The sequence below is a fragment of the Dasypus novemcinctus genome, chromosome 4, assembly GCF_030445035.2.
Source record: "Dasypus novemcinctus isolate mDasNov1 chromosome 4, mDasNov1.1.hap2, whole genome shotgun sequence".
In the NCBI taxonomy this organism is placed as follows: domain Eukaryota; kingdom Metazoa; phylum Chordata; class Mammalia; order Cingulata; family Dasypodidae; genus Dasypus; species Dasypus novemcinctus.
Window position 1 is genome coordinate 160,196,676 of NC_080676.1, and position 12,429 is coordinate 160,209,104.

Consider the following 12,429-nt stretch of genomic DNA (forward strand, 5'->3'; position numbering starts at 1 on the left):
AATAAATTAAATTTTTATGTTAAATAAACCAAGCTCTCTTATTTCAAAACTAAGTTTCTATCAATCGACTCAAGTACTAACTCCCTATTTAAATAAACAAAGTGAATTCAATCAGGACATAGTCACTACTTTCTGCTGCTTTATTAAGTATGGAAATGACCTTAATGACCTAAAAGATGCTGGAACAAAAGGGGCTCTGCTTTCTTAACAACTTTGCATACCTAAAAACAGCTAAGGTACATAAACTTCACTTGCTCATGTTTTCAGACTTTGGCCTGTCCTAAAATAAAGAGGGTGGAGGGGAGTTTGTTACTACACAAGTTCACTGAACAAAGGGAGATAATTTAACCAAGATATTATGTCTGGAAAACACATTTATACTATCAAAAACATGAAAGCACAGAGCAGCTGTGACTCGAGCAACTGAGCACCCACCTCCCACACCGGAGGTCCCAGTTTCTGTTCCCAGTGCCTCTTGAAAAAACAAAAACAAACAACAAGCAAAACAAAAACCAACTCAGGAAAGGCCATGTGGCTTCCCACATAAAAGGTCCCGGGTTTAATCCCTAGCCCCTGGTACCTATTAAAAAAAAAGAAATCACAATTTTGGTATATCATTCAGAAGGCACATGGCTCAGGAATCACTTATATGGACTCCTCTAAGCCTCCTTTTTGCCAGCCATGTATTATTATACCACTGGCTCTAATTATTTGTAGAAACCAGAGAAGGGCAGAATATGAGGCTGCAGAAATGAAAAAGGCTAATTAAATGAATATCATCAATTTAACAGAATTAAAAGAATGTAAATCATTTTCCATTTATCTAGTAAAGGTTCTTAGTATAACATCGGCATTTGATGCTAAAATAAAACTAAGGGGAGAGAAGCAGCTGTGGCTCAATCAATTGGGCTCCCATCTACCATATGGGAGGCCCTGGGTTCGCATCCCAGAGCCTCCTTCTGAAGGCAAGCTGGCCCGCGCCCGCAGAGAGCTGACGGCCTGCGCCCACAGAGAGCTGGCGCAACAAGATAATGCAACAAAGGGAGACAAGCAGACACAGAAAACGCGCAGCAAATGGACACAGAGCACAGAGAGCAAGCAAGTCATGGGGGGGGGGCGGGCAGCAGGATTAAAAAAAAAAAAACTAAGGGGAAAAAATTACTGAAGCAAGTTCTCTTACCAACACTAAATGATGAACAAAGCATTTGAACTCCTGGTCTTGGCTTTTCAGTGAACTTCAGAGGACGGGGACTTTAAAAGAAGAAGAAGTTGCTTTAAAATACATTAAAGTAACGCATAACACAGTTTAAAATATTGCTTTTGATCTTCTATACTTAAGTACAATAATCTTATTTGTATGCATCTTCTTGAATACCAAGATTTTCATGTATGTTTTTTATAGCTGGATGGATTTTATAAGGCCCTGTCAAATCCCTACCTTTCTATCAATCCCACTACAAAAAAAGACAAGTTATTAACCCCATTATGAAGTGAGATGACTAAAGTGCACAATTTAAGTGAACCCAGCAAGGCTGCAGAGAAGGATAAAAAACTACAGCTGTCCCGAAGAAACTGAACTATGTATGTAATTTTAATTTTTTGGTACCCATATTAAAAGGTAAAATAAGATAAAACTCTAATTTAAAACAATATATCCAGAATTTCATAGTAACATGTAATCAATATAATTAAGAATTTAATTAGATACTTTACATTCTTTTTTACATATTAAATCTTTAAAATCTTCCAGTGTATATGACACAACTCAAGTTGTATACCAGGGTTTTCACTAAAATACTTGATCTGTATTCATATTTCATAAAATCTATAGTAGAGGGAAGTAGGTATAGCTCAGTTGTTAAGAGCTTGCTTCACATGTACGAGGTACCAGGTTCGATTCCCAGTACCTCCTTTAAAAAAATTTCTTTAATTAAAAACTTAAAAAAGTATAGTGGTAAGAGTAAATTCACATATTCAAGATGTACCAAACAGGAGAGCATATATAGCTCAAGCAGTTGAGTGCCTGCTTCCCCTGTATAAGGTCCTGAGTTCAATCCCCAGTACCTCCTGAAAACAAACAAAAGACCCAACTCTCATTGGGGAGCAGATGTAGCTCAGTGGTTGACTGCCTGCTTCCCATGTACAAGGTCTTGGGTTCATTCCATGGTACCTCCTTAAAAAAAAAAAAAAGATATACCAAACATACTTAAAATTTCTGTAATAACTGAAACAAGCATTAGTTTTTAAATTTAAATTAACAATTCAGTTCCTCATTTGGACTTGCCATATATGAAGCAATCAATAATCATATAGGGCAAGGGGATACTACACTGGACAGCACAGGATTTTAGACCTTTAATAATGAGAGTAAATCTTCTATTATCAATGATCCTGTCAGAATTTCCAATTATAAACCTAAGTGAATATTTCTATGCTTTTTAAAAGTGTTTCCTACACTTTGTTGTGGTAAAACTGTGCCAACTAAGAGTAGCTATGCAACTTTCACAAATCCAACTAACTCAATAGTAAATTATAAACAGTAGTCAATATGAAACATATGCTGTATATAATAAAATTTAAACTAAAGAATTTTATAAAAGGGCACAACAAAGCTACTAGAGCAAATAAACTCGGCCAAGTAGTAGGGTACAAGATAAATGCACAAAAATCAGTAGGGTTTCAACATACCAGTAATAATATGAAAAAGAAATCAAAGGAAAAAAATACTTTGGGTGCATTGTATGCTTTATTAATACATACCAATAAAATAAATTAAAAAGAAAAAAGGAAAAAATTCCATTTACAATAGCAACTAGAAGAATCAAGTATCTAGGAATAAATTTAACCATGAATGCAAAGGATTTATACACAGAAAGCTACAAAACATAGCTCAAAATAAAAAGCCTATACAAACGAAAGGACATTCTGTGTTCATGGACTGGAAGACAAAATATTGTTAAGATGTCGATTCTATCCAAAGCAATTCATATATACAATCTCAATCAAAATTCCAACAGTCTTCTTTGCAGAAATGGAAAAGCCAATCACCAAATTTATATGGAAGGATAAGGGGCCTTCAAAAAGAAGAACAAAGTTGGAAGACTCACACATCCCAGTTTTAAAACGTATTACAAATTCAGCAACAATAATCAAAAGAACATGGTATTGGCACAAGGACAGACATATAGACAAGTGGAAATGAACTACAATTCCACAAATCAACCCTCACATCTACGTTTTTTTTTTTTGAGATACCAGACCTGGAGATTGAACCTGGGACCTCATATGTAGGAAGCAGGCACTAAACTACTGAGCCACATCAGCTCCCTATGGCTATTGATTTTTGACAAGGAGGTCAAGTCCACCCCACTGGGAAAGAGCAGAGTTTTCAAAAAATGGTGGTGGGAACACTAGATATCCATATGCAAAAGAATGAAGGTAGCTATTAACTTCACACCATAATCAAAAATTAACCAACGGGAAACGGACTTTGGCCCAGTGGTTAGGGCGTCCGTCTACGATATGGGAGGTCCGCGGTTCAAACCCTGGGCCTCCTTGACCCATGTGGAGCTGGCCATGCGCAGTGCTGATGCGCGCAAGGAGTGCCGTGCCATGCAAGGGTGTCCCCCGCGTGGGGGAGCCCCACATGCAAGGAGTGCGCCCGTGAGGAAAGCCGCCCAGCGTGAAAAGAAAGAGCAGCCTGCCCAGGAATGGCGCCGCCCACACTTTCCGTGCCACTGACGACAACAGAAGCGGACAAAGAAACAAGACGCAGCAAATAGACACCAAGAACAGACAACCAGGGGAGGGGGGGAAATTAAATAAATAAATAAATCTTTTAAAAAAAAAAAAAAATTAACCAAAAATGGATCTGACTTGAATGTAAGACCAAAACTATAAATCTCATAGAAGAAAGCATCTTAAGAACCTTAGACTTAACACCAAAAGCAGAAGTAACAGAAGAAAAAAAAAAATGGCACCTCATCAAAATTTAAAATTTCTGTGCATCAGAGGACTTCATCATGAAAGTAAAAAGACAATCTATAGGGGAGCAGGTGTAACTCAGTGGTTTGATAACCTACTTCCTATGTACAAGGTCCCAGGTTCAAACCACAGGTACTTCTTTAAAAAAAGAAAGACAATATACAGAATCGTAGAAAATATTTAGACACCACATATCCAAAGGGTTTAACAGCTATAACAGATTTTAAAAATACTACATCTTAACAACAAAAAGACAACCCAATTAAAAATGGGGACAGCGGATGTGGCCCAAGCAGCTGAGCACCTGCTTCCCTCAACTGAGGTGGTTCCAGGTTCATTTTTGTTGAAAACAAAGAAACAATAAGCAATCAAATGAAAAAAAAAACAAGTAAAGAAGCCTATGTGGCTCACTGGTTGAGTGCCAGCTTCTCACTTTCAAGGTACCAGATTCGATCCCTCCCCAAATATCTCAAACAATAAAAAGGCAAAAGATTTGAACAGACATTTCTCCAAACAAGGTATACAATTTGCCCAAAGCACATATGAAGATGCTCAACATCCTTAGCTATTAGGTAAACGCAAACCAAAATCAATGAGGAGCTAGTGGTGCTCAGTGGTTGAGATTCTGCTTCCCATATATGAGGTCCTGGATTCAATCCCCAGTACCAACTTAAAAAAAACACACACACACAACGAAAGACCATTTCACAACCACAAGAACAGCTACTATTTTTAAAAACTGGAAAATAAAAAGTATTGGGGAGGATGTGGAGAAATAGGAACACTCAGTCATTGTTGGTGGAAATGTAAAATGGCACAGCTGATGTGGAAGATAGTTCTGTAGTATCTCAGAATGACTATATGGCTATGAGTCTCCAAAAAGAGCCCAGAGGTTATCAGAGGGGTTGCCCTTATGTACACCTGAGCAGAGTCCCAGAGACAGATAAAGTAGATACAACCCCAGGTACTGGTTCTTCTGAGGGCTACAGAGACCCACAGGTTCTATGGTCATGGCAGATGGAGTTCAGTGCCATGTCAGTTAGCCCTACTTTGGAGTTTGTATTTCTGTGTGATGGAGCTGGACTTAGATGTGATCTCTGTCCACAAGTCTCTCCTTTTACTTTAACTGGAACTGTAGTCGGTGCTAGGGTTTAACGTATACCCAGGGGACCTGAATCTCTGGACTGACCATGTGATAGCCAGGCCCTGAGCCTCAACAAACTTGCAACTCCTACACTCTGGTTTATTGGACTTACCCCACTCAGCTAACATGGAGGTGAAGAAGGTCAACCACCACACCAGGGAGCCAAGAGTGCCTACAACTGAAAGCAGGAGAATTGCATCCAGCCTCCACGTGGAATCTAAGCTCCCTCTTGATATAGATGTGGAGGGGACACAACCATTCTAAGGTCCAGAGGATGGAGGAATAGAGTATGGATTAGAGTGGACTTACTGATATTCTCTTCATGAACTATTGTGATTAGTAATCGAAGAAAATGTGGCATTGGTATGGAGAAAGTGGCCATGGTGGCTGCTAGAGGTTGGGAGTGGGAGGAAGAAATGAGATGTGGGGGCATTTTCGGGACTTGGAGTTGTCCTGGGTGGTGCTGCAGGGAAAGTTACCAGACATTGTATGTCCTCCCATGGCCCACTGGGTGGAATGTGGGAAAGTGTGGGCTATGATGTGGACCAATGACCATGAGGTACAGCGGTGCTCAGAGATGTATTCACCAAATGCAATGAATGTCTCATGATGATGGAGGAGATTGTTGTTATGGGGGGAGGAGTGGGGTGAGGGGGATGGGGGGGTATATGGGGACCTCATATTTTTTTAATGTAATATTAAAAAAATAAATACCAAAAAAATAAAATTACCATATGACCTGGCAGTCTCACATCTAGTATATACCCCAAGAACTGAAAGCAGGGACTCTAACAGATACTTGCACACTGATGTTTACAGCGGCACTATTCATAATTGGCATGAGAGAAGTAATCCACAATGAATGAATAAATAAATGTGGTATATACAATGGAATATTATTCAGCCATAAAAAAGAATTAACATTCTTATACATGGGACAAAATACATGAACACTTACATCATTCTGAGTAAAATAACCCAGACACAAATGGATAAATATTGTATGATCTCACCAATATGAAATAATTAGAATAAGCAAATTCAGAATCAGCAACTAGAATAGAGGTTACCAGAGGCCAGGGTGGGGACAGAGAATGGGGAGTTATTGCTTAATTGGTATAGAATTTCCTGCATGAGGTAACAGAATGGTTTTCGTAATGGTAGCACAACATTGTGAACATAATTAACATCACTGAAATGTCTGTCTGAATGTGGTTAAGAGAGGAAAATTTTTGGTTGTAAATACAGAATAAATTTTTTTAAAAACACAACCATGCCCCCTCTAGATTTAGAGGTGGAGTGGACATCACCATCCATAGGTCCTCAGGAATGAGGAATTAAATCTGGATAGAGTGGACTTACTGGTATTATACTATAGAATTACTGTGACTCTAGCAATGGAAGAAATTCTATCATTGATGTGGAGACAGTGGCCACAAGAGTTGCTGAGGGCAGGGAGAGGGAAGAAGAGGTGTGATATGGGGGCATTTTCGGGACTTGGAGTTGTCCTGAACGATACTGCAGGGACAGATGCAGGACAGTATATATCCTGTTATAACCCACTGAATGGACTGGGGGAGAGTGTAAACTACAATGTAAACTATAATCCATGCTGTATAGCAGTGCTCCAAAATGTATTCATCAAATGCAATGAATATACCACAATGATGAAAGAGGTTGTTGATATGGAGGACTGGGGGTGGAGGGGGGAGAGAGTGGGGTATAGGGGAACCTCATATTTTTTTATTTAACTTTTTGTGTGATCTATGTGTCTTAAAAAAAAAAAAATACCATAAAAAATTTAAAAAAAAAAACAAACACAACCATAAGACTGTACAACACAGTGAACCTTAATGTAAAGTATGGACTATACATTATAGTGCAATTATAATAATACTCTTTCATCAAATGTAACAAAGGTACCAGTGGCAGTTTGAGATTATTAATTCCAAAAATAGAGAATATGTTTGTAAACTGGTCTGTTCCTCTGAGTGTGATACCCTTTCACTGTATTAGATTCAGCTGAGATGTCTTTGATTAAATTATGTTAAGATTAGGACTTGATTTGATGTCAGTAGGGTGTAACTCAGGTTAAGTCCCCACCTATTGGTGGGCTATAAGTGGACACTCACTCAAGAAGACACCCAGAAGACGAGAGAACTTTGTCAGTTTAAATTTACAGCTGGCCTTGTGAAAAGAACAGAGTAGTTAAAAAGCCCTGAGAGACTAGCCCTATGTCAGCCTACAGCTGAAATAGGAAGAAACTGGATGCATGAAGCTTTAAGACAAATAAGGAGAGACCAGGAGGTATCACCCACCATCTTGCTTTAACACGTGGCAACTGACTTTGTGAGAAATCAACCTACAGTTGGAGTCTTCAGGGGCTTTTAACTATAAGCTTTTACCCCAAATAAATACCCTTTATAAAGCCAACAGATTTCTGATACTCTGCACCAGCACCCTTCTCAGCTAATACAGTACCACACTAATGCAATGTGTTAATAGGGAAAACTGTGGGAAGGGGGAGGGATATATAGAAACTCTGTATTTTCTTCATGATTTTTCCGTAACCCACAATTTCTCTAATGAAAAAAAATATATATATATTAAAAGTAAAAAGGCAACCACAATACATAATCTCTTTATAATCAAACTTCATTTAATTGAACTAAATCATGTAACATTACAGAAGAAAACTTGTTGCACAATTCAAGTCACTTACCTAAATTTCAGGGATTCTAAATCCCACTGCCAAAAGCAAACTGTCCCATCGGCACCAGTGGAGACCATGTATCTCTGAGGACCTTTTGCCATTGGGCTAAACTAAAAAAATAAATATACAATTTAGTTTCCAGAGCTTCTACTAAAGTTATATTTAATGCAAAGTTAACTTCAACTGAGCCTCTAAGAAAAACACAGAAAATACCAAATACAGATGGCAGTACTTTAGTGAAAAATCATTATCTAAAATAAAGGAAAGACACTTTAATTTACAAATGCAATATGATCTCAACAAAAACAAAATTTTAAGAATAATGAGAAAAAACATCGGAAAAGGGAAGCAATGAAAATCTAGTCCCGTCATATAATAAGGACTATAACAGATGCTCAATAATTAAAACGGAGTTCAACATGTACATTTATATACAGAATAACAAAATAGAAAAAATGTAAAGTCTAAAAATGAACCCTAATACAAAGACTTAAATAAGATAAAGGTGCCACTTCCTATCAGTTGGCAAAACAATAGATCAACACATATATGGTGTAAGGACAACTGTGTAAAATCTGGAAAAGAAATAAAACGATCAATTCTTGAGCTAACAGATAAATGATTTAAATATTTAACAAACGAAGCCATAAAAATAATATACAAATGAGAAGTATGTTCTAACTTAAGAATGGGGTTAAAACTTGCAATACAGTGTCAATTGTGCAGTACAAACAAGCTCAAGAAAGGAAGCGTCATCCAGTCCAGAGTCATACAAGAAAGCTTAAAAGAAAAGGACGAAAACATAAGAGGGGGAGGGGGAGGAGAAGCATACTAGGCAAAGGAATAATAAAGCAAAAATACAAAAGTGAGAGGAGGGAAGTGGATGTGGCTCAAGCAACTGAGCTCCCACCCACCACATGGGAGATGCCAGGTTCAATTCCCAGTAACTGCTAAAGAATACGAGCAAGACAACGAGCTGGTATGACAGGCTGGCACATCAAATTGACATAACAAGCGACAGAGAGAGAAAAGACATAATGTGACACACAGCAGGGCAGGCGGAGGAGGTGGCTCAAGCGACTGGGCACCTCACACACAAGAGGTCCCAGGTTCAGTTTCTGGTGCCTCCTAAAAGGAAGACAAGCACACAACGAACAGACATAGCAGGTGCCGGATGGCAAGGGATGGGGATAAATAAAGTAAATAAATCTTTAAAACAAAAAAAGCTGGAAAATCATACATTACAAAAAAAGTGAGATGAAATACAGTGTGTGAGAAGAATAGAAACATCTGTAAGACTTTTTCAAACTTGTGGGTAAATAATTAAATGGGTAGAGAAAATCTAGACTCAATAAGCAAGACTTGTTTGACAGACAAAATGAAATTAAAATAGCTAAGAGAGCCTAGGAGAAGTTAAATTAATCGAAAACGCAAGACCTCCCCCTCCCCAAATATGGAAACTGGCCTTGAAGAAGCAACAAAACTTGCCCACTCATGAGACAGGACAGAGGAGGATCAAAAATAAGAACAGTGATACTGTTCACAGAAAAGCAGGAGTTGGGAAGAAACGAAGAACATTTTTTTCTTAATGTTGAAAGTACTGATTATATCTAAATAGACATATTCCAGAACTTGGACTAAAACTAAATTTTGGAGAATATCCTCTTAAAAAGTAGTAACTGGGAAGTGGATGTGGCTAGATGGACTGAGCTCCTGCCTACCACACAGGAGGTCCCTGGTTTGGTTCCTGGTGCCTCCTAAAGACGGCAAGCTGGCGCCATCAGGCAGGCATGGCAAGCTGACACAAGACAGAAGAAGAAAAACATAATGAGACACACAAAAAAGCAGGGAAATGAGATGGCTCAAGCAATTAGGCAACTCCCTTCCACAGTGAAGGTCCCAGGTTTGGTTCCCAGTGCCTCCTAAACAAAGGAAGACAGACAGACACAGCAAGTGCAAACAAGGGGGTACGTAGAAATAAAAAACAAATCTTAAAAAAATAAAGTAACTAAAGTTAATGATTGAATGTTCTTTTTTATTAAAATGAAAAACCACAGTGAAATCTGCATTGACAGAGAGCTGTCAGTCTTACCATAGCTCCTTTATTTTTCATTGTGGCTACTTTAAGATTATCTCTGTGGTTTTGGTTTTTTTTTTAAAGATTTCTTTCTTTCTCTCCCATTACCCGCCCCCCCGTTTGTCTGCTCTCTGTTCATTCACTGTGTGTCCTTCTGTGTCTGCTTGCATTTTTGCCAGCACCGTGAATCTGTAGTCTTTTTTTTAATTTATTTATTTCTCGCCCCTTTCTGCCCCACCCCAGTTCTCTGTTCTCTGTGTCTATTTTGCTGCATGTTCTTCTTTGTCTGCTTCTGTTGTTGTCAGCAGCATGGAAATCTGTGTTTCTTTTTGTTGTGTCATCTTGCTGTGTCAGTTCTCCGTGTTTGTGGCACCATTCCTGGGCAGGCTGAACTTTCTTTCGCACTGGATGGCTCCCCTTGCACGCATCAGCACTGCACGTCGGGTCAAGGAGGCCCAGGGTTTGAACCGCGGCCCTCTCCTGTGGTAGACGGACGCCCTAATCACTGAGCCAAGTCTGCTTCCCTGTGTCTCTTTTTGTTGCATCATCTTGCTGCACCAGCGCTCCATGTGTGTGGCGCCACTCCTGGGCAGCCTGCACTTTTTTCGAGCGGGGCAGCTCTCCTCACAGGGCACACTCCTTGTGTGGGGGGGGCTCCCCTAAGTACCCCTGTGTAGCACAGTACCCCTTGTGCGCATCAGCACTGCACATGGGCCAGCTCACCACACAGGTCAGGAGGCCCTGGGTTTAAACCCTGGACCTCCTATATGATAGGTAGATGCTCTATCAGTTGAGCCAAATCCACTTCCCTCTGTGGTTTTTAGTAGTTTTTCTCAGATGCTTTAGTAGTGGTAATTTTCTGTATATTTACCCTGCTCTGTACTCACAGTGTGTAGTGGTTTGAAACTTTACATACCCCATATAAACACATTCTTAGTTAATCCAGTCCTTTGGGTATGAATTATAAGTAGGCTCTTGCAATAAGCCTACTTCACTTAAGGTGTGACCACCTCATTCAAAATGGGTCCTAGCCCTCTAACTGAAGTCCTTTATAAACAAGATGAATAGAAAGAGAAAGAAATCAACAAAACCCGCAAGAGAAGAGAGACCAGCAGATGCCACCATGTGCCTTGCCACGTGACAGAGGAGCCAAGGATCACTGGCAGCCGGTAGCCAGTAGCCAGTCTTTGGGAAGAAAGCATCACCTGATGCTGCCTTGATTTGGACATTCTTGGCCTCAAAGTGTAAGCTAATAAATGTTCATTACTTAAGCCAACCTATTTTATGTTATCTGTTTTATTAATCAGCCTAGGAAGCTAAAGCATAGTGTTTCTTGAATCAGTAGCTTTAATGTCTTCATGTCTTCAGTATATCTGCAAAATTCTTAGCTATTAGCTCTTCAAGTATAGCTTTGGCTTCATTCTTTTCTCCTGTTCAGAAATTCCAATTAAACATCTTATACACTGTCACCATATCCTACCTACCTCTTAAGCTCTTTTCTGTTTATTCTGTTCTATCTTGCTGCAATCTATTTATTTTCTTCTTATCTCTTACAGCTCATTTATTCTCTCTTTGATTTCTTCACCTGTGTCTAATTTGCTTCCTACCCACTGAGGAAGGTGTTCATGGTGGGATGATGTATGGAAATCCTGTATGTTATACATGATAGTTTTTTAAGCTCACACCTTTGGAAAAAACTACCCACTGAATTCTTAAACTCAGTTACATATTTCAATTCTAGAATTTCCTTTTTACTAATGCACAATCTGCTGAAATTACTTCTCTTCCTTTTAATTACTTGGATATATTATGCATAGATATTTTCCAGTATGTATCCAGAACATCAACAGTCTAGATAGCTTGAATCTATTTCTATTGTCTGTTGTTTCTCCTGGTTTGGGTCATACTTGCCTCCTATTACACCTGGATATATCTGATTGAGTTTCATCATCACAGATGGAAATTTGTTAACAGGCTCTAGATACTACTGTCCTCTAAAAAGTGACTTTCACCCCGTAGTTAGGCAAAGGGCACCAGTAATCCCTATAAACCCCCTTAATCCAGGAGAATTAAGATGATTTAAAGCTGAGCTATAGAGAAGAGATTAGAAAGCCATGTGAAGCTGGAGACAGGGATTGGCATTATGCAGCTATGAGCCAAGGAATGCCTGGAAGCACCAGACACTGGAAAGGGGACACTATCTTGACAAACCCACAAGTGCTATGCCCTTAGAAACTTCACTACGGTGCATCCACATCATCTGAAAATCACAAAGAATTTCCAGATCTCTTAGGATTCTGCTGCATACAAACATGTTGCTACAAAAGTGAAAAAGAGAACAGAGCCTAAGAGACCTACAGAATATCAACTAGTATACCAATATAAGCATTACTGGAGTCCCAGAAGGAAGAAAAAGTGGCACAAGGAATACTCAAAAAATAGTAGCAGTAAGCCTCTAAAATTTAATTAGAGACATGAATGTGCAGTCAAAAAGCCCAATGCACTCCAAAC

The 12,429-nt window shown here is 39.1% G+C and overlaps 1 protein-coding gene across 2 annotated transcripts in view; it reads right to left on the reverse strand.

Moving 5' to 3' along the window:
- The window catches only part of BRWD1 (bromodomain and WD repeat domain containing 1), a 170,236-nt gene that overhangs the window by 118,338 nt on the left and 39,469 nt on the right, over nt 1–12,429 (reverse strand). For both annotated transcript variants that reach the window (XM_058296246.2, XM_058296245.2), the window contains exons 9-10: nt 7,851–7,951; nt 1,181–1,251 (exon numbers count right to left, since the gene is read on the reverse strand). In XM_058296246.2, the coding sequence (XP_058152229.1) occupies nt 1,181–1,251; nt 7,851–7,951 (172 nt within the window). The remainder of the gene's footprint in view (nt 1–1,180; nt 1,252–7,850; nt 7,952–12,429) is intronic.